General features: G+C 33.0%; 1 protein-coding gene across 2 annotated transcripts in view; it reads right to left on the bottom strand.

The window, feature by feature from the left end:
• Window positions 1-21,417, bottom strand: part of LOC114328479 (oligoribonuclease, mitochondrial) — a 120,938-nt gene extending 99,521 nt beyond the window's left edge. Inside the window, exons 1-5 of one of the 2 annotated variants that reach the window (XM_050655567.1) lie at window positions 21,251-21,416; window positions 21,123-21,190; window positions 14,808-14,969; window positions 8,104-8,288; window positions 908-1,213 (exon numbers count right to left, since the gene is read on the bottom strand). In XM_050655567.1, the coding sequence (XP_050511524.1) occupies window positions 1,051-1,213; window positions 8,104-8,288; window positions 14,808-14,969; window positions 21,123-21,190; window positions 21,251-21,305 (633 nt within the window). In that variant the 5' untranslated portion in view covers window positions 21,306-21,416 and the 3' untranslated portion in view covers window positions 908-1,050. Of the gene's footprint in view, window positions 1-907; window positions 1,214-8,103; window positions 8,289-14,807; window positions 14,970-21,122; window positions 21,191-21,250 lie in introns of those variants that run through there. The other variant, XM_028277335.2, reaches the window with a different exon arrangement.
• Window positions 21,418-23,868: the final 2,451 nt, after the last annotated feature.

The following is a 23,868-nucleotide window of genomic DNA, read 5'->3' as shown; positions in this document are numbered from 1 at the left end:
CTTTTCCCAAAAATGGCCTATTCTCCGATAATCAGCCCAGACTAACACTACATTTCGCGGATGACCAAGTCGTAGTAACAGCGGTTAAGGAAGATTTAGAATTCATGACGAGACGGTTATTTCAAACATATGAAGAGTGGGGTTTTTCTGTAAATAAAAACAAAACGCAATACTTATGCATCGGGACTGAAGTAGAAGATCTAATAGTTATCGAACAAGAAACAATCAAGAACTGTGAGGAATATGTATATTTGGGAACAATCAACAAAAGTGGGCGCATTGAAAAAGAGAGAGCAAAGGATCCTCAAATAAAAAAGGGTGATTTGATGCCTAAACTCGACGCTATGGTCAAAGGAACTATCTAACCAAAGAAAACATCTTATCTTTAACTCCATCTTTAAAAGTATAGTCTATGGATGCGAAACATGGCAACTTATTAAATTTCCTGGAACGACGCCTACTTGCATTGGAAATGGACTTCTGGAGAAGATCGGCTAGAAAATCAAGGCTTGAAAGAATACAAAATGACCAAATCAGAAATATAATGGGAGTCAAGTCAACCATCATAGACGAAATTCAAATGGAGACAACTGATTTGGTATGGCCATGTAGAAAGAATGGACGACAACAGACTGCCAAAACAAATTCTAAAATGGACGCCAAGGGAAAGAAGAAAGAGAGGAAGGGCGAAACAATCCTGGCTAGGCGGCATTCAGAAGGCAATGTCGGAAAGGAATCTTCACCCTGACGAATGGAACGACCGACGAAGCTGGAAACTGGGAACCGGAAGGCGAAGAACGCTATAAAAAACCGGGATAATAAAAAATAAAAAAGAAAATGATTACTATCAGGCTAATCAATACTCTGAAAAAGTTAAAAGTTTGTCAAGGTAATAAAATATAACACATTAATAAACGACGAATTTATTACAAATCTGAATCATTTTAAAATCATTTTAGTAAATATGAGGTCGATTTGTTGATTTCAGTGGTTTTGTTTTAAAAAAATTACAGCTATTCTTCATGATGCAGTAAATCTATTACACAAAATTTACTTTTGCTTAAAAAAATTTTCTTTGTAAAACTTAAGTTCTTCTATACTTTCTTTTATATCACTCAAAGCCCTGTGTGTAAACTGTTTGCTAGGAGCTTTTTTGTATACTTCTAAATTCCATCTTCTACAGAGTTCCTTAACCGTAGAAACGTCTATTAATCTAAAAAAAAATTGTAAATTAAATAAACCTATTAAATAAAAATAACTGTATTAGTTTCAAACCAAAACTTTCTACTGTTAAGTCCATGGGTCTTTACCCGTGGGTCAGTAATACCTGGCGAGATAAAACACATACTGAGATCTCCTCAACAACCCGGCAAAAGACAATAAGGTGTCTTTAGTATGGGTGCCGGGTCATGAAGGGGTGCATAAGAATGAACGAGAAGATATTTTGGCAAAACAAGGCTCGAGAGAAACTTTTGAAGACCCAGAACCTTTCAGTGGGATCACTAAAGATGCTACGAAAAACGAGGTTCAGAAATGGCTGATAAGGAATCATCAAAAGAAATGGAGAGCCAATCAAGTGCAAATCCAGACTAAAAAAATAATCAAGAATATGGATAAAAACTCTCGGAATAGTGTGATGAATCTCAGTAAATGGGAGATTAAAACGGTCACTGAAATGGTGACTGGCCATTGCCGTTTAAGAAACCACCTATACAAACTATGCCATATGCTAAGAGACTGCCATACACATACTATGCCATTGCAATGTGCTAAGTGATGTAAGGCAGTGTTCACTGGTCAACTGAGGTTTGGACCAGAAGAGATACTAAAACTACCAATAAGTAAACTGTTGACCTTCGTTGAGGCCACAGAACCTATTACAGTTTTTTTGTATTAGAAAAAACAAGACTTACCAGTCTCACTTGATCTAAGAAGAAGAACACATACTTTAATCTAGCATCATCGTCTTGACGCTTAAAACTAAAGACAAACCTGCTACCGCCTGTTATTAAGTAAAGACACATGTTATGTTTATGAATGCTGTAGACTCAGTACATCAAAAAGAGATACAAAGGTACAAAAAGACACTGGGGACGTTTTCAGATTTTAAGTACAATGTGTCACATTTCTGGTTTGTTTACTTGTGGCTGTCGGTTTGTTGAATTTTTTACTGTTTTTGCATTTAGAAGTTATTTATATTACACAAACAGTTGTTTTCACAACCAATTTTTATATTGGATTTTCAAATTTTATGGTAAGTGCATTTTATTTTGCCACTATTTACATATAAAGTTAACCTCATTCACACAGGAATAGTTTTGTTTAAGTTTCAGCAAAAGTGACAGAAATGACAAAAACAAAATATTTTATTGAATTTTGCTAGATTATGCCTGGAAAAACTCTTACCTCACAAGCACAAGAACTCGCTTTAAATCTTGTTAATTATTTAAACTGTCTTTAAAATTCGTTTTAACATATGGCGTGCCACGTCGCTCATACATGAGAGACAGATATTTTGCCATGGGCCACGTCGCTCATTTTTGATATACACGTATGACTAACTTTCATGGCCGTGGATATCAATGGCCCCTGAGAGTAGTATCCCGATTAAAGCGTGGCATGCAATGTGTTAATGTTATTTACATTCTCTTTATTTGGTAACGTCAAATTTTATATAACATAATATATAATATAATCCGTGATCGGAGCAGTAACCACTTTCTGTCAGTTGCTGTTGAGTGGAGTAAATTTCCGACTTATGTCGTGTTCTTTAAATGATGCACGGGTAAACAACCATGGACTCAACTGTAAACAACTTGCCCTATGGAGGTTTCCCTCCAAATTTAAAGTGTATGGTGGTTTGATTTATCAATCACTGTTTATGGGCCCGCAAATTTTCAGTCAGGCAATGGTCAGGGTAAGTAAGTTCAAATAGTGATAGAACAAAACAAGATAGAAAATAGATATTTGAGTAAAATAAATCTATGTGTTAATCTTTTTTTGGGGTTATGCAATTAATATACAGTAGACTCCCTCTATACCGAGAACTGAAATGACGGACTAATTACCTCGTTATAAACGGATCGCGTTATATCAGACAACAATAATATTGTGCATACATATGAATATATAATTTTATAAAACATTAACTTCCTGTAGTGAAGCCATTCGGAGCAATATAAGATGATATATATTGTTTCTGCAACAATAAGGCTTCGCCATCATAAATTATAAATTTCCTACAATATTCAATATCGGTCGATAGATAAACAAAACAGGAAGAAGTTTATTATAAGCGGTGGATTTCATTACAGCACTGGCCTCGATAACCACACAGATGTGGGGATTTCTGTGTACAGGCAGTTGGGGATTTATTTATAGCCATTACTGCGCTAAAAACAGGTAAAGAAACATATTCTTCGATTTCATTTTTCCTTGTTATAACCAAATATGCCTCGTTATACAGGTGTTACAGTACCTCGTTATAAGCGAAACCTCGTAATAACCGTGTATGTTATAGTCAACTGTATATTTTCATTGAGGGAAGCCCAAAATGGCATGGTATATTCGAGTAAATTGTTAAATCAACTAACAGCATACTGAAAACCCTAAAATAATAGACGGTCGGAGTATGACGTCACGGCCAACTGCGGCTATATTCAGTGTTATGATCACTTTCCAAACAAAGATTGTAAACACGTTGAAAAGTAAGGTTTTGCCGAATCTCAACTTTTTAATTAGTATAAAATCTAAAAAAATATATATAAAATCTAAATGTTGTTCTGAAGCTATTTCCTTGTGGCATTTTTTATGATTAATTATTTATATGGGAAATAAGCCACAATTAAAAATGAAAAAAATAATTTTATTAACGTTTCGACGCCCAAATCGGGTGCCGTTGTCAAAATACAAAATATTACTAAAATAAACAAAAGTGTTGTTGCTAAGCAACAGTAATATAATAACATAAGTCGTCCCAGGAACGCAACTCATAAATATTGGCAATATCATTTTAAAGTCTTCTACTTTAAAATGTATAATATATGTCTGAATTGCCAATATAAATGAGTGAGATTAAATAAATTATTAGAAGAATTTTTTTGCTTAGCAACAACACTTTTGTTTATTTTAGTAATATTTTGTATTTTGACAACGGCACCCGATTTGGGCGTCGAAACGGTAATAAAATTATTTTTTTCATTTTTAATTGTGGCTTATTTCCCATATAAATAATTAATCATAAAATCTAAAATTTCTAAAAATCAAATAAATTCTAACCTTACTTCACCCATACATAACATACATTTTATTGAGATTTATATAAAACATCATGACTTATTATTTACACAACCTTGTAAAATTGTTGTAGTAACTATAACAATACTTACATATTGCAAAAAACGGAAATATTCTCTGTAAAAACTGAAAAAAGAATAAAAAATAAAAATTTGCCACACTAAACAACGTTTGTTTGGAGAGGTTTGGAAAAATCTGACATGACATATGTCAATAAAAATTGACACTTCTACGTCATCACTCCGGCCGTCCATTAAAGAGACACGTTGGGCTTGTCATTCGGAGGTAGTGTCCGTTGTATGTGAACAGCTTGAAGCTATAATAGAACCGATTGAAAAATGTATTGAAAATGTATATGATCCAAAAGGTTTCTATAAACGTTATTCCCATTTTCGCTATTGACATTTCACATAAATTGGAAAAAGACTGACTTGTCCACACTTGTAAAATATAGGTCAAACTGGCAGCAGATGTATTTTTTTCAAATAACTTTGATACTGTGTAAAACCAGTTGAGTACTTTCGACATATTATATGCCATCTTTACAGCTTCGTCTTATAGGTTATAAATGCCTCATGGAAGAGTAATTGTTGACTTACAATATATTAAAAATAATTAAAGGGCAAAAGCCTCTTTTATTAGGGTAAAACCCCTTTAAAACAATAAAAATCATATTTAAATGCCATTTTAAACCAATGGTTACATATTATCACTAGGCTGTTCCCATTCTATGGACATGCCATAGATTTGTCGAAAGACTTGGTCTTTGAAACCGAAAATAATCTGGTAACTCATAAGCATGCGCCTTGCAAAAATGCGACACAGCCACTAGTACCTTAAGACTAGATCAAACACAATAATGAAACTGATTGATATTCTATTGAAAACCTTGATCCAAGTAACAGACACCAGTCATTTGATGTTATTCTAGAAGATTAGCGAACATTTACTGAATCTGAATCACATCTAGAGGTGAATTCACTAATTTGGTAAATAGATTATAACAAAAAATAAACATTTGTCATTTTTACAATCCTAGTTTTTCTATTCATATTATGGGGTGTAATGCTAGTTCGCCTCCATGTGGTGCACCCTGGGTAACGCTAAATGAACTAGCAAAAATTTGGCGGCAGACGAACGAAAACAAAAACAATATCCTGCCAACATCACAGATCACAAACAGAAATCTTATCTATACGTAAACATACGATGGGAACAAATAAAGGTTCTTCTCAGAACCAACTGACTAGAGATCTCGGACCGTGTATCCGAGTCTGTCACCTTAACATCGAGGGCATAAGCCAGGCAAAATGCCACGTGTTGCAAAAAATCCTACACGATAACGACATTGACCTGGTTGCCATACAAGAGACCCATACTGAAGACAAAGTCCAGCTTGATTTAAGGGGAAAGATACCTGGCTACGATTTACTGGGAGCCACCTATGATAAACATTACGGCGTCGCAACCTACATTCGCTGCAATATAGAAAATGGTTTCCTACTTTCTGCTTCCAATGAAAATAATATACATGAAGTAGTCACCAAGATTGGAGATATTACCGTAGTTAACGTATACAAACCTCCAGCCACTGCATGGAACCCAGAAGTGCTAAAGACTCATCCACATCCTACTATATACATCGGCGACTTCAACAGCCACCACGAAATGTGGAAGTACACCACGAATGATGAAAATGGGGAGGCACTAGTAGAATGGTCCGAAGAGCAAAACACATACCTAGTTTTTGATGCCAAAGACAGAGGAACATTTAAATCAGCTGCATGGAGAAAAGAATATAACCCAGACCTATGTTTTGTCTCAAAAGATACCAATGACAGACCACTAACAACTGCGAGAAGTGTCCTTGCAGACTTCCCACATACTCAACATCGTCCGGTCCCACATACTCAACATCGACCATCGGAATATCAATTCCAATAATTAGATCATATCCTCGACCCAGGTGGAATCTTAGAAAAGCAAACTGGAAGAAGTTCTCTGAACAACTAGACCGGACCTTGAGCTGGGTCCCTCCAACCAGCAAACATTATGAGAGGTTTGTGGGCGCAGTAATAAGCACTGCCAAGAAAACCATCCCTAGGGGGTATCGCAAAGAATATGTGCCTGGATGGACTGAAACATGTGAAGACTTATACACGAAGTTTCTCGAAAGTGGTGACCGAGAAATAGCCGATGAGCTTTTACACAACATCGATACAGCTAGACGCCAAAAATGGATAAAGACTGTCGAAAACCTTGACTTCAAAAAATCAAGCCGGCAGGCATGGTCCTTGTTGCGGAAAATTGGAGGAGCTAACCAGCTGGAATCCAGAGAGTCTAAAATGTCTCCTAACAAGGTTGCCTCCCATATAGTATATCTATCCAGAGCTCCACGAGATCGAACACATACTACCAACGTGAAAAGAGACTTAAGGGCATTAAAACAAATGAACAGAACGAACTCCGAATATTCAGCAAGAATACTTATTTCTGAAATCACACATGCGCTGAAAGAAATGAAATCAGGTAAAGCACCTGGCTTTGATGGTATCCATCCAGAGTTCTTGATACACAGTGGTGCATGCACGAAACAGTGGCTTTCAGCCTCTATATTGCTGACATGCCTGAAACCGAATCTCGGAAGTTTGGATATGCTGACGACTGGACCCTTGCAACAAGCCACCAATCTTTAGAAACTACAGAAATCACTCTCACGAATGACTTATCCATCCTCAGCGAATACCTTAAGAAATGGAGACTACTACAAAAACTGAAGTATCAGCTTTTCATCTAAACAACAAGTTGGCAAACAGAGAATTGCGAGTGTATTTTAATAACATGCTGTTAAAACACAATAAATACCCGAAATAACTTGGGGTTACTCTAGACAGAACGCTCACATTCAGAGAACACCTGACGAAAACAGCAGCAAAATTGAAAACACGCAACAATATAATACAGAAACTCTGCGGCACTACATGGGGGTCCACAGCATCAACATTAAGATCCTCTGCTCTTGGCCTGATATATCCGGTGGCAGAATACTGTGCTCCAGTGTGGCTAAATAGCAGGCATACCCACCTGGTCGACACCCAACTAAACCGTACTATGCGTATGATAACAGGCACAATTAAGCCCACCCCTACAATGTGGCTACCTACCCTTAGTAATATAGCACCACCCAACCTACGCCGCGAACATGCATTGGTTAAAGAATATAACAAAATAATGGACAGTCGCCAGCTTCTAGTCCACAACGACATCCCCGATATTCTTGGAAACCGTCTCCGATCCAGGTTACCCCCTCTACAATCTGCTCAAGCGCTGCAGCAATCCAACTTTGACTTAAATACCCGATGGAGAGATTGGGAAAGTAGGACAGATCCGCATTACCATAGTCTACCGGACATCATAGGGAAACCTGGCGAATTTGAACGTCCCCGTAAGATTTGGGCAGCCATTAATCGAATTCGAACAAACTGTGGAAGATGCGCCGACTCCCTCCACAGATGGGGTAAACTCCCCTCGCCTTCTTGTGACTGCGGCGCTGCAAGACAGACGATCAGTCACATTGTTCAGGACTGCCCACGCAGAGCATACACAGGCGACCCTATAGACTTTGTAATGGCAACCGAAGGGTCAATCGAATATATAAAAAAATTGGACATCTGTTTGTGATGCATTGTATAATGCATAAATCTAAATATATTCTGTGATATACTTAAGCCATACGCTAAATAAATAAATATTCATATTAAAAAATTTTCTCGTCTACTTTGTAATAATAATTTGAATTGTAGTTACCTATAATGTAAATAATTATGTAAACTTGGCATGTTTTTAATGAGAAACATTCGGTCCATATAAACACTATTTCCTGCCAGGGGTGACATTTTTTCAGTGACATGTTGCTTCACAAAATCAAGAATTTCATTCTCGGCTTGCTCCAAATGGATCATTGAATTCAAACAAGCTGCAGTCAAACCTGTCTAAATAAACATATGGTTATAGGTTATGAAGTAACTTAGAAAGACAATAAAATATTTATTTCTTACATGAACGAAAAAAGAAATCTGACAGAATCTGTGATATTGTTTAAAAATATATCGCAAGCCGACTTCAATAGTACCGTAATCATAAAAAAATGGAAAATCTGTTTTTGGCGTAACACATTCCTTTAGGAGTTGCCTTCATTTTGGAATAGTGTCATATAATTTATGGATGTATACCGAGAGTGGATTTGTGGTAAGGGCCGTTCATTTTGAATATTGCTCTAGCATGTAATAATGCATTACCCGTGTTGAGCTGCTCCCCCTCACTTGCAAAAATTAAAAAGCAAATAGCGCTGATTTATGAGCTATTTATGAGCTTTTATATTCCGCAAATTAAAAATCCCTCCCACTACTTAAAAATAGGGATATTGGATCGTTCTTTGCGTCAGAATTACGAGCTATTTATGAGCTTTTGAAGTGATATGGTTTCGATTTTTGAGCTCATCCCCTTCACTCCCAAACAACCCTTTAATTGATTCAACTTAAGAGAAAAGTGCTAAGAAAAATTAAAATATATCGTATTGCGGATATAATTCGTATAACTGATACACTCTAAAGATTAAACTCTTAAATCACGCGCATTTCGATTATTGAGCTACAACCCCTTCGCAAGAAAACCACCCCATCTTCCCGGCTTAAGAGAGAATGGTACTTAAAATGAATTAAATTAATTATCTGGCGACTACATATCGTTTAATAATTTATAAGCTCACAAAATACACGCATTTAGATAATTAAATTGCAATTTCTTTTGTATAGTGCAGTCACTGAAGGTAAAAATCAACTATTACCTTCATTTCAGTGAACCTTTATTGATTTTCACGAAAATTGGTGAGTGGTTAGAGGATACCTCAAGAAACAAAAGTTACATGGTGCGACCTTGCGCTCTTACCCTGAGGGTGGATATCACTCCTTCTCGGGGGTGAAGATTATTTTATTAAAAATAACTTTAAAAATCGATAGAGGGGCAAATTCTAAGCAAAATTTGTTATATAAAGTTATTAAAATAAATTAAAACTTTTTGAGTTATTTAAGATCAAAAATTTTAATGTTTTGTGCCAAAAATGCATGTTTTAAAGCAGTTTTTCATAAATAACTCAAAAACTAAGTTTTTACAAAAAAGTTATGATTACCAAAATGTAAGCTTTGAAAAACCTTTTAATATTAATTGAAAGTGAGTTATAGGTACCTAATTGAATGTACATTTTTTTGGCGAGTACTCAAATCTAAATATTTAAGCGTAAATAATGGGAAAACGATGCATTTTATAAAATAGATTTAATATACGCTTGTCAAAGTACACAGGAATAACTAACAATTGACCTACGGACGAAGATGATAGCATTAAAAAAGCAAGTTACGAGTTGAAAATAAGACGACCCTTTCGAATTTTTTAGGAAATAGCGAAAAATAAAATATACGCCATTTCTACAAAAATTAAAAATTTTAAGTAAGCCCTATGAGACTTTCTTTACTTTGGTATAGGTATCTAATGACCTCAAATATATGATTTAAAAAAATCATAATTTTTCAAATTTTCGTAAATTACATTTTCTTTTGATAATAACTATAAAAATACTCGATACACGTAAAAAATGATAGACAAAGAAATTAGAGCTTTTGTGTTAGCAAATATTCTACTTGTTTTTTATCTGTGTAGGATACAATATAACCGAGATAGAAACGTTTAAAGCCTAAATTTTATTTCCATAACAATGTAACTGGGGCCCTCTAACCGTTTATTTTAAAAGAATAAAAGATGTAAAAGATTAGATTTAATACAATTTTATAGCTCTTGAAATTACCTTTCAAATGGTTTTTGAATACCTGAATACCAAACCTGATCTCATAAAAATTAACTGAGTTATTCTAAAAAAAAATAACATTTTCTTGGAAACATTTTTGAAGCATTTTAGATGTTATCAACTTCTTCTGGAGCTGATTTGATAGGTATTTCTAAGTACTTTGGCAAGTATTTAGTTGTATAGTAGTGTCAATTAACTATATGTTATAGAATGCATCGTTTTCCAATTATTTAAACTTGAATAGTTAGATGTGAATTGTGACTTTCGGTACTAGCCGAAAATTAACTCACTTTAAATTAATATTAAAAGTTTTTTAAAGTAAGGAGTTTATTCTATTTTTTATTATCTTCAATTTTGGTAATGAAATCTTTTTGTAAAGACTTATAGTTGAGTTATTTATGAAAATCCCCTTTAATATGCACTTTTTTCACGAAAATTAAAATACTTTATATAACAAATTTAATTGGTGTGACAAGGTTGCACCATGTCACTTTTGTTTCTTGAGGTATCCTCTAACCACTTACCAATTTTCGTGAAAATCGATATAGGTTTACTGAAATAAAGGTAATAGTTTATTTTTACCTTCAGTGACTGTACTATACAAAATAAATTGCAATTCAATGATCGCGTATGTTGCGAGCTCATAAATTATTAAATGATATGTAGTCGCCAAATAATTAATTTAATAATTCATTTTAAGTACCAGTCTCTCTTAAAAGGGAAGATCGGGTGGTTTTCTTGCGAAGGGGTTGTAGCTCAATAATCGAAATGCGCGTGATTTAAGAGTTTATTCTTAGAGTGTATACGTTATACGAATTATATTCGCGATACGATATATTTTAATTTTTCTCAGCACTTTTCTCTTAAGTTGAATCAATTAAAGGGTTGTTTGGGGGTGAAGGGGATGAGCTCAAAAATCGAAACTATATCATTTCCAAAGCTCATAAATAGCTCGTAATTCTGCCGCAAAGAACGATTCAATATCCCTATTTTTAAGTAGTGGGGGGGCTGAGTCAGCCCCCCTACCCCAAACTAAAATATTAAATTCCTGCCCAGTGTAACGAGCTCAAAATTTTTAATTTGCGGAATATGAAAGCTCATAAATAGCTCATAAATCAGCGCTATTTGTTTTTAATTTTTGCAAGTGGGAGGGCAGCTCAACACGGGTTAATGCATTTGTTAGCCAAGAAAAATTACTCAATATGCGATATCATGAACACTGAGTATGACTGTGTAGCCAAATATGATATATTCTTTCCTGTTAGAACCTAACTGTGGTAGAAGCTGGGCCGTTACATCCCGGGGGTGCAAGGGATGCGCGACAACTGGGCAGTAAGTCAAGGAGCGACGCGAGCCGCCCTAAAAATAATTTTAAATAGGTAATTAATTTAATCATTTTAATCTTGAACGTGATGTAATGTATAACAACTTTTATTACATATTGTGTTGTGGTTAGACAGACGGAAGAAATTAAAGGTAAATAGGTACATATAATATGTTAATTTGATTCCATTTTGCTTTTGGGCGATTAGGGACCGTTCAAGTATTACGTAACGCAGGTTGGGGGAAGGGGGGTCAAAAATCTTCAAAAATCGCGTTACGTAATACTTGAACGCTCCCTTAAATAAAATAAACTTTCTACGCTGTGGTGGCGAATAATAAAATTAATATATTTTCTAACTTTTCAAGCTCTGGTGGCATATAGTCATAATTTAAATAATAGGTATGTTTTTTAACGAGTGAGTTCTCTACTTTTTTTTCCTTTTCCTCTAGTATTACACTTCTTCCTTCAATATTTCAACCAGCAGTCCGCGTTATACTGCGTGTTTATTATTTTTTAGTTTCTTTGATTAATTCGTCTTGTATTACCTGTTTTTGTTTTCTTTTTTGATTTTTTATGTTTCTGCTGTTGATATTTTGTTCTTTGTAATTTTATAAGTCTTTGAAATATTTTGCCCACCTGTTAAGTTCTTCTGTTATATACCCCAAAAGTAGTCAGTCTTTCTACAAAAATGTGTATAGCTCTTTGATGGTACCTCTTTAACTTCTTTATAAGCAATACTTAAATACTTTAAAATGAGTAGACAAAACGTATTGTATCCAATTCCAAGACGTACGAGTACATATATGTAGAGGCCCATCATGAAGTCACCATTATTTTCTATTATTATATTATTAAGTCACTATTATCTTAGTATGTGGCTAAGTTTAGAGATTTGTTTTTTCTTGCTCCGCAATACTGAGAGTCAATTACTGGAAAAGATTTGATACGGGACCTCACGAATTCTTTTTCATCATCTAGCACCTTGGTCGCACAGCATTTTTTTTTCCTCCTCGATTGTCATTCTGTGCAAACCTGTGCAAACTCTCGTTTTTTTTTTAATTGCTGTGCATGCTTTTTCATTATTATCCTATTCGAAATGTTTAAAGTGTTCATAAAGAAAACTTTATACATATACTGTAATTTTTTCATTTCTCATCTCAAAAGTAATAAGCTATATTTTCGCTTCTATGACTCCCTTCTTTCTTATATCATTATTTTGGCTTAACCGGTATTACATTGTTAACTATAAAATCTCGCTGCCTATTTAAATCGCCAAGACCCCAGTAGTTATTTAACACTTCTTCTCTTTCTGTATCACTAAATTTTTCCGAACATTTAATTTAGCAACGGTCAGTGCAAGTAGCTTTCACACACCATTTTGAGTTAGTAGCTGACAACAGTTCTACCAATCAAGTTTCATTATGCACTAACTCAAAGTGATGCGGTATGAAACTACGACGTTGTAAAAAAATATTAAATTCTGCATGTTGACAAGTCAAAATTTTTACAATGGGGTTGGAATTTTGAGATGGTGTAATTTGAAACTGATAAATAAAAATATTTTAACCATTTCCTCATACTTATCTCAATATTGAAAAATTTTGAGTTGGTGCAGTCTGATACTGACGTATCGACATGCAACGGTGGAAAATAGTGTCGCGAACGCTTGATTAGCAATTAAAAAACAAAGGAGTTCTGAATATTGTATTGCAAAAAACTCTTCGGGATTTCATCAATCGATGTTTAAAGAATATCTACCTACCTTGACAACGTTCAAATTTTCAGTTTTTCACATAGTTTTTGAGGGTTAAAAATGGCCGATTTCGCAATTTTTCAATTTTTAATCGCTTATATGTCAAAAAATATCAACTTTAGAGAAAAGTCACTAAAGACCTTTTCTGTTTGAAATGATCCAAAAAACTGTGTTCCATGCAAAAAAAATAATTTTAGGGAAAAAACAAAAAAAACGTTTACAAAATTTTTGACCCACTTTTGGTCCTGGCAACATGCAAATATGCAAATTTGTTAAAAGAGGTCCTTTTTGAGTAAGATTGTGCAAAAAATCCGAATCGGAATATTCTTCCTAGCGGATGCGCAGTGGTTTTCTGGACTATCTTCTATTTGACAAAACCTGATCAAAACAATAATCAAACTCCGCTAAAAAAACAAAGATTTCAGCAAAATTAGGTACACAGAAAATGGAAAATTTAATCACGAAAACAGTTTCTTAATAAGTTTTTTACTGAATACACTTCTCACAGCAGGCTACGATAGGACCCATGCATAACCAACATTTGCTAAGTGTGCAAAATATCTGGTTTTCCTTTTATTACAGTATTTTCAATGATTTTTACCTGGTGGTGGATTAGGTCAGTTATGTGTATACATTCCAGAGTATTTCAAAACAGCTTATCGAATATGAGAAAGTAATCCTGAGGATGCATAGTTTGAAAATAACTTTTTACTAGGTCGATTCCTAATTATTTAATAAATTGTCTTCGTTGTTTAGTGTATTTCCTATTAGGGTTATTATGTTTGGTAATTACAAAAGCGTTTATACTGGCGATATTTAGGACCCCATAAGAAAATTACATGTGGACATTTTATGTACAATACCTTCTCCACATTTGGTATCATTATAGAATAAAATCATCTCTGGCGTGATGCTAGTTTCGTCTATTCAGTCTGCTGTATCAGTGTGATGAAATGATGAAACCAGTAATACATTGCTATTCTTTTTGGGTAAATGCGATGTCACCTTCATATGTGCTCCAAAACCAAAAGTAAAGGATCCTACAGGGCGGCCTTTCACATTGGTCATAATTGGGGGGCCAATCCATTTGTTTGTGACTGGATCGTACCCACAGACGTACGAAATAAATTACATAAATGGACAACGGTGGTCTATCAGGACAAATTATTTCTTTTTGAAAAAAATAAAACGATATACTTTGTAAAATATAATGTAAAATGTAAGTGTTCATTTTTATGAAACGTAGCCACACTTTTCGATTTCGTCTTTTTTATTAGATTTTAAAATGTAATATGACAGAATTCCTATAACACAAAGCATCTTCTCTCGACGACATCGCAATGCAGTATGAGTAAGTTTGCTGTGTGTCACCGACGCCGACGTCGAGCTGAGTAAGTCAGCGATCTTTAAATTCACGTACTTAAAGTTTGCGTGTCTGTCACCCCTTTAAAAATGAGATTATGTATAACAATGTTACATATTACCAGTTTTGGCTAAAAGCTACTGCCTTTGAAACTACATTGTTTAATATGTATAATACAATAAAACACAATATATGCTACATTAAACCATACCTTCTTATGTTGTTTCTTGCACCAAGCATTCATTTTTTTAAGTACACTATCAGGTTGGTGTATTATAATATCTGGTCCTTCGGCAATTATATTTAAATCTGCGTCTGTTACAAGACAGGCAATTTCCATTATTTTGTCCTGATCTACATTTAAACCTGTCATCTAAAAAAATATAAATACATCATCTATGAATGAGCTATTCCAGGTCAAATCAACACACTTTGAATTAATTTTTTCCTGACCCATCTAGATTTTGTTAAAATTAAGAGTACTCATAGTGGATGATTAGGTGAAGAAAAATACAAAATTTTAAATTTTTATCTCAAGCCGTTTCCGAAATATGGTTATAAAAATTTTTCCAAAAAAAACCAAAACACCGCCACCATACTCTTTTGGAATGGTTGTAAAGCTGTCCTAATTGAGCTAGAATGCCGTGAGAGGTGTCATTTTGCAGCATTTTTAAAACTCTTTACAGTGATATATACAACATGATGTTATGGTAAACAAGTTGTTTTCAAACAAACAAAAGATATTTTTGATTTAGATTTTTTCCAAAAAGTAGATAATTTAAAATTTTCATAATATTCCTACAAATACATAGTACTGTTATTAATAACATAAAAATCGTGGGATGTACCTAATTACATAATTTATCGTGGGATGGTGATGGGTTCAACATAAAAAAAATTAATTTCACACATACAGTATGGTGCAAATGAAAGGAATAAATTCGTAATTTGACAAGCTGTCGACTTAAAGAAAAAATCCCGAGACAGATCAATTTTTCAACATCAACAGGACGTCATCCATCTGGGCGTGATGACGTAATCCATTATTTTTTAATGAGACTAGGGGTCGTGTGCTAGCTTATTTGAAAGGTTATTCAATTCTCTATTCAGTAATATAAACATTAATATAATTGTTTATACAGGGTGGCAAAAAAAGTTATTTTAATTAAATTATTTGACAAAAAAGAATGTATGTTAATACTGTATATGTATGTATGTTAATTAATTATATGTTAATTAATATAATGTATGTTAATTTAAAATAGATTTATAAATATATAAATATATTTTAATCTAAATTAATTACATAGGTACATTCTTCTTTTTTTGTCGATTAATTTAATTGAAAACTTTTCTTTGCCACCCTGTATAAACAATTATATTAATGTTTATATTACTGAATAGAGAATTAAATAACCTTTCGAATGAGCTAGCACACGACCCCTAGTCTCATTTAAAAAATCATCGATTACGTCATCACGCCCAGATGGATGACGTCACTAGTATGATATATATGCCAAAAAATTACAATTTAAAAATAAAAATTGACCTGTTTCGGTATTTTTTTAAGTCGGCAGCTTGTGAAATTACGAATTTATTCCTCTCATATGCACCATACTGTATGGGTGAAATTATTTTTTTTTATGTTGAATCCATCACCATCCCATGATAAAATTGTTATATGTTATTAACAACAGTACTATGTATTTGTAGGAATATTATGAAAATTTTAAATTATGTACTTTTTGGAAAAAAACTTAATCAAAATATATTCTTTTTGTTTGAAAAAAACTTGTTTACCATAACATCATGTTCTATATTTGACTGTAGATTTTTAAAAATGCTGCAAAACGACACCTCTCACATTATTCTAGCTCAATTAGGATAGCTTCTACAACCATTCCAAAAAAGTATGGTCGCAGTGTTTTGGATTTATTTGTAAAACTTTACATAACCATATTTCGGAAACAGTTTGAGATTAAAATTTCAAAATTTTGTATTTTTGGTTACCTCATTAGCCACTATGAGTATTCCCAATTATAACCAAATCTGAAGAGGGGTGGAAAATTAGGTGTGTTGAGTTGATATGGAATGGCCCGAATGGGGTAATTTGATTTAAATTTTTTCACAATTAAAATATTTTTTTTAGAATTTCGCAAGATATAAAATAATTAAAGAGAATGCTGCCTGTATTTTTCCTAATACCCATTTAAACAGGGAACAGTCGCGCTCTCTTCTGTCACGTAAGCAGTCACGCGTTAGATTAAATCTAAGAATACGAATTTAAAACAAATTTTCATTTTATAATATTTTCATTTACCTGTTATTTTAAAACTATTTATTTCTAACAATTTTAAAGCTAATTGGTTCTAACCAAAGCCATAAATTCCACAAAAAAAAATGAAAAAAATAAAAAAAAAATACCTGCTCATTACTACAATTTTCCTCGAGGCACTTACGAGTGGAAAGTTATGCTGTAAAATTTTTCATCAAGTTATCACAGAAAAGGATAAATTATTAGATTTTTTCTAATGCCGCGACTGCTCCCGGGTTAAAAATATAACTAGTTTAATGGATTCAATTATCAACAAGAAATAAAAATATTATAATAATAATGACAGTGTACATAAAATTGCATATACAGTCGAACCTGCTTATTAGAGTACCGGTTATAAAATATCCTGGTTTAAGGAATAGAAATGTGAGGTCCCGAAACGTTTCTATTTCCTCCTTAATAAATTTATCCGCTTATAGGAAAACATTTTAGTAAAATAATACCACTTAATAGAATATTTTTCAGGTAAACCAAAAAGTTTTTATGTACAAATTCCTAAAAATTTAAAAGATGTCTGGTTTATAGGGTCTGTCAGGTAATAAATATTTTATAACTTTAGTATGGGCACCAATTCAACCCTCCGCCAAACATCACAGATCATAAAGTACTTTTTCATTTATGTTAATGTCAAACAGTTAATTTAGAAGTCCTAACCGCTTTTAATATTCAATTTTTTAATTATTATAATTTAGGGCAACAAGTGACCAATAATTTCTGTAACAAAAAAAATAGTCTAAGAGTACCAATTAATTTTCCACAAAAAATAAGTAATTCAGTTGTAAGTATTTTAACAAGAAAATAGGTATAGTATATATATCTACATATTGCATACATTTCATACTTATTAGTGTATACATGCATAGATAATGTAATTTGGATTTTTAATAAAATAAGTAATAATTACACTACCTACTGTATTATTGACACAAAAAGAAATAAAATGATATACATAGAAAAAGCAAGAACAAAAATGAAAAGAAGAAGAAAAGCAGTTCTAAACAGTTAAGGGGCTATCCTAGTGTAAAAGTATGAAATTCATATACTTTTTTTGGGAATTTTTAAAATAAAAAGTACTGTACCAATTGTTTTGAAACTTTGCATGAACATTTATTATACAAAGAAGTATGTGTAGAACAATTTTCGTATATAATATCACAAGAGAGAAAATTTTGCCGGCAATATTCTCCACTGGTATGAAAGTTTGTTGCCTGGCAATTTTCGCGAAATAAATTTTGACTTAAATCACGAGACGTCAGTCGAGTGATTTTGTCAAAATTTCATAAGCGAAAATTACCAAAAGGCAACGAACTTGAAGAAACCAGGAGAAAATTTTGCCGGTAAATAATTTTCTCTCGAATGATATTCGACAAGACTATTTCACGAGACAATTAATGCACCATATCAACGAAATATAATCTTTATTTATTTGTTATTGCCAGACACTTTCGTGACACAGCTGTCATAATTTTGTCGCTGAGAAATCACGTCGCTAAGGAGTTTTGTCAGTAGAAAACGATGCGTTGCTATGCCGTTTTATCAGTTAAAAACAGTCTAGTGAAATAGTCATAAGAAAATATTGAAAATTAAACGATTTATATGTGTCATCTATGGGCACTGTGAAAATAAAAATATAGGTCCACTGCTGCAGTGATTGGGACTAATAGAGATCCTGAAACATAAAATTTCAAACTGATTATTGAAATATAAGTTATTTCCTATAGGTACCATCAACTAGATTTTTGAAAAATAATAAAATTTGAAAAAATGACGAAGTGTTGAAAAATTTTGTCAAAATTAGCTAAAACATTTTCAGTTTCAAAAACCGCCAAATTGACATTTTTTTATCTGATTAAAACACCCCTAGTTGATATAGACAATAACTTATATTTCAATAATAACTTTGAAATTTTATGTTTCAGGATCTCTAATCTAATCTCTAAGTCCCAATCACTGCAGAAGTGGAGCTATGTTTTTATTTTCACGATGCCCGTAGATGGCGCATAAATCGTTTATTTTTAACATTTTTTATGAAAATTGTTTTACATGTACTTCTTTTTATAATAAATGCTCATGAAAAATTTTCAAAACAATTGGTACAGTACTTTTTATTTTAGAAATTCCCAAAAAACTATATGAATTTCGTACTTTTACACTAGGATATATAGCCCCTTAAAGAAAATAAACTTTTGTTAGCTGAGATGGGATCAAGAATTTATAAATCCAGTAAAAGACCAAATGACATAATATGCATCAGAAGCAATACCTGATGCAACCACACCACAGGCTATTGGAAATGGCTGAGATGAGAATATCAAATAACAATTACAGAAATATTCTGCCAACGTGAAAACATCAGAAAAAATTGTAACATACAGGATATAAATGAGAGAATACTAAAGAAAATAAGACTTTATTAAGCTAATAATAGTAAGTTGAATGGAGAAAACCAGAGTGATTAAAAAAAACAAGATCTAAAACACCAAAGAATAAATTATTAGCCGGCTCCACAACAGATCCTTTAATGGCAGTATCAATCTGCCAATGAACAAACAGAATTGCTTATTCGGAAAAACAGAAATTGAATCAAACTAAGACTATATAAACATAGAAGGTATTTAGTTTATATCAAGTAAAATAATTAAATACTTTTTACAGAGCTTACGAATGAAACAAAATCTACACATGTGATATTCACTTCATGCAGAAAAACATGTCCACCAATAAAAATCAACCACTACCCACTCTCACAAGTTGACAATACTAAATATCCTGGCATGGATTTGGACAGACGGCTGACTTGAAAGAAGCATTTATATTCACCAAAAGAAAACAGCTAGGCCTTAAATTTAGTAAAATGTATTGGCTCATTGGACGCAAATGTAAATTATCATTGGACAACAAATTATTGTTGTATAATTCCATTCTCAAACCTGTGTGGACCTATGATATATAATTTTGGAGAACCACCAATAACTCAACCAGTGACATCCTTCAAGATTTCAAACAAAAATGTGGAGAGCCATCACTGATGCACCATTCTACTTTCACAATAGGGTCATTCTACATTAAGTAAAGTTGGAATCCATCAAGGAAGTCATCTACCAATTCAGTGTTTGTTACAGTGAAAGAGTGTGAGTGCACCCTAAGGTGTTGGCCAACCATCTAAACGTGCCTGATGACAATGAAGTGCATAGACTTAGACCCATGCCGTCTATGGGACCCAGATAAATTTGTCTATGGGAAATAAATAGAAGGCTTGTGCTGGCAAATAAAGCCTATTTCGCGATGGGCCACATATTCAAATTGCAAGACGTACACCAGAAAACAAAACTCCGGGTCTATAAAACAATAATCAGGCCCATAGTAAGTTATGGCTGTGAAGCATGGGTGGTGACACAGAAATCTGCCAATGCATTAGATGTGTTTGAAAGAAAAATATTACGTAGGATACTGGGCCCAATAAGTGAAAATAACAACTGGCGAATTAGGTATAATAGAGAAATATACGAGCAATATAGCGAACCAACTCTAGCACAATACACTAAACTGGAGAGATTATGGTGGGCAGGGCACATGGTCCGCATGCATGAGAATAGAATCCCCAGAAAATTGCTAAATGCAAGAATGCAGGGAAAAAGACCTGTTGGAAGACCTAAAAAGAGATGGGAAGACGAAATCGATGAGGATGCCAGGAACTTCCTGGGAACGTGTTCATGGAAAAAGAACAGCGGTAAATCGAAATGATTGGAGAAGCTTGTTGAAGGAGGCCAAGGCTCGATTTGGGCTGTAGTGCCATTGGATGGATGGACAATGAAGTGCATAGACTAGACCCATGCCGTCTATGGGACCCAGATAAATTTTAGCTTCTAAGGAAATATAAACACTAATAGGTACTCTCACAGTCAAAAAACACTGAGCTAGTTCTTAAAGGATATCACTCACTGGATGGATACTCTACATGTCAGTCTCAATAAGACTTATTGCCCTTCCTGCAGATTGTAGAATCCATTACGAAATATAATAAAAGAGCTTACATTATATCCTATTTTATCAAAGAAAATGTATGATTACATTATTCCTGTTTGGATTTTTTTTTCGTATTAATAAGATAATAAGATTTATGGGAAAGTGTGTCATGTAAATTTAACAACAAAAAATAACCAAGTAAATAGTTTACATAATTTAACTTACTTCCATATCAACCCATACTATTCTATTTACTTCTAAATCTAACATTGGTGGAGTAATATTGACCATGGCTGAAATAATATAGCTTATAATAGTTTAAACAGCTACTGTATTTTATATGAACCTATTACCAGAATGGAACCTCTTTGAATATCTTACTAATTGTTTTTGTACAAGCTTAAACATGAGTATAAGTTAAAAAAGATCAAATACAACTGGTATTTAAAATTAAATAATTATTTATGTGGCGCGTTTTTATTTATCTTAGAATTAGGTTAGGTTAAAATATGGTTATTTGTTCTCGTGTGAAGATAGCAGACAATGGCTGTGCAAATATACATAGCCGTAGAAAAAAAACTCTTCAGGGGAGATATTAAAGCAAAATTAGAAAGATTTTAAAAACGTTGTTCGTCGTTGTTTCGTTTGTGTATGTCGTTTTATGTAGAATGTTAAATGTATTTGTTATCTGTTAGTTATTATTTGAAAGTTATCTAACATCCTTAAGAAATAGTACATTGTTTACCGGGTAGGAAAAGCTTAACATTCCTGGACGACTGTGAAGATTGCTAAGTCGAGGCGCAAGCCGAGACTTAGCAACACAGAGTCCAGGAATGTGGCTTTTCCTACGAGGTAAACATACTATTTTTCCGCAAATCGTTTAAAATTCGACAGATATTGATTGATTTAAAAAAACGCGATAATTTTATTCCCAAATAAATGGTGCTTTGAAATTCCTAATAAAATTACTTGGGTTACTATGGAAACGTATTGAGGTTGAATTGTCAAACTTGACGCTTATAAATTTAATTGCTGGTGTTCTCGAAAGTAAAATGATAAGTGATGATGAAATTTCCATTCCTGGGACTCCTCCAGAGCTGGTTGAGGCAGTGAATACTGCTTCATTAGAATTATTGCCAAAGAAATCAAGAGAAAAGTACGAAAATGCATACAGACGTTTTATGGATTATTAATAATTTTCTATCATTTATGTAGAACACTAACAACTGTACGGAAATATCATTTCCTTACAGTAAGGAAATGACATTTCCTTACAGTAAGGAAATGACATTTCCTTACAGTAAGGAAGTCCTGGTGCGGGAGCACGCCAAATAGAATTCTATTTTAGTGACGTCACGTTGCGTAGCAACCGTCGATTCTCCCATTATGAAATTCTATTTTGTGACGTCAGCAAAATAGAATTCTATTTGGCGTGCTCTGGGCCCTGACTTTTTCTTCAAGAAATTTTGACAGGAATGTCAAAATTTCCTGGCGATTTGCGGAAAAAGTCAATTTTTAGTTACAGTTCGTAAAAGTGAAGTATACTTCGTCTAATTTACTTACCGTTGCACGTCATCCGCATCATAGCCTGTGACGTCACATAAAACCAACACGAAATATTTAGGCGGTAGGTGTGTTCTCTTTAGAATCATTTTGCCGAGTACACTGGAATAACAGCCACTAGACATATTTTATTATATACGCGTAGAAATAATATTTGAAGACTTCTATTAATGTTTACCTAAAGAAATACACAATAATATGTTTCATTTAATTTGTATAAATGGATTAGGTATAAATCGTTTTTATAAAGCACATTTGTTCGGAACACACTGAAACTATAATCAAAGGAAGGTGACATTTAAGAATAAATTGGTAACATTTATTTGACAGTTGCGGTGATGACACTTCGTATTTGTTTACATTCTTTTACTGTTTTTATTATTTACTTTAACGTAAGATTATAACTTATTCTTGTCCTTTTTTTTTAAGTTTTTATTTATTTACATTGAATATTAATTTGTTTTGTTGTATAATCCACATTTACAATAATTTTATGTGATCTATTTGATTTAAAATGGATTCAGGATTTTTTATACTTTGGCAACTATGTCAATTTAGATCTCTGGCGTATATAATGACGTGCAACGGTAAGTAAATTAGACGGACTGTACCTTAGTACTGTTTTTTGTAGTTTTTGTAAAAAAAATCATTGGAATGTATCTTTATTAATGGAAGAAAAATTTTCGAGCATGTTTGCTAATGTTTTATTTCTTAGCTAAATGGTTATTTGAAGATAAATTATATATTTGCAAATGTCAGCGGCCCTGATATGGTTTAGAACCAAATTACATCACGGACAAATAATAGTGCTGGCGAATCGCCTCGTAGCGAAACCATAAAAAAACAAAAATAAAGAAAAGAAAGATTAAAAAAATGTAATGTAAAAACGCATTAAACATTTAAGGCTATGGGTACATAATTCGCAAATATTTTACGTGTATCCCTACTTTTTCTGTCTTTACACGGCAAATTACGTGTAGTAAAATTCACACTGGTGTGGATATGTAAACATTACTAGAATGTCATTCTACTTGAAAATGTCATAATTAATTTAAAGAGATGGCTTTTGAATGTTCTTGGATAACTGTTATTTTTATAATTGCAAATTATTAATTCAATTAATAAATGTGATAATTTTTTCACTAACTATGTTTTCAGTGATTGTAATAATTTATTTGTACAACAAAAACTAATAATCAATCGAGAAAAGAGGAAAAGTGTTAAAGTGATTTTTTAATAATATGTTGTTATTTTGGAACGCTTACAATTTTGAACATCTCTAACAACAAAATACTTGGATCACAGGATATATCTGATGTATTCTCTGCTTGGATCTTCCACAAATAATACACAATAAATAACTTTTTATTAAGTTCACGTCTTAAATCAATTATTTATCAAATACACT

This window comes from Diabrotica virgifera, chromosome 7 (genome assembly GCF_917563875.1).
Source record: "Diabrotica virgifera virgifera chromosome 7, PGI_DIABVI_V3a".
Classification (NCBI taxonomy): domain Eukaryota; kingdom Metazoa; phylum Arthropoda; class Insecta; order Coleoptera; family Chrysomelidae; genus Diabrotica; species Diabrotica virgifera.
Note: the sequence above shows the minus strand (reverse complement) of the source record. Positions and strands in the feature narration are given on the sequence as shown.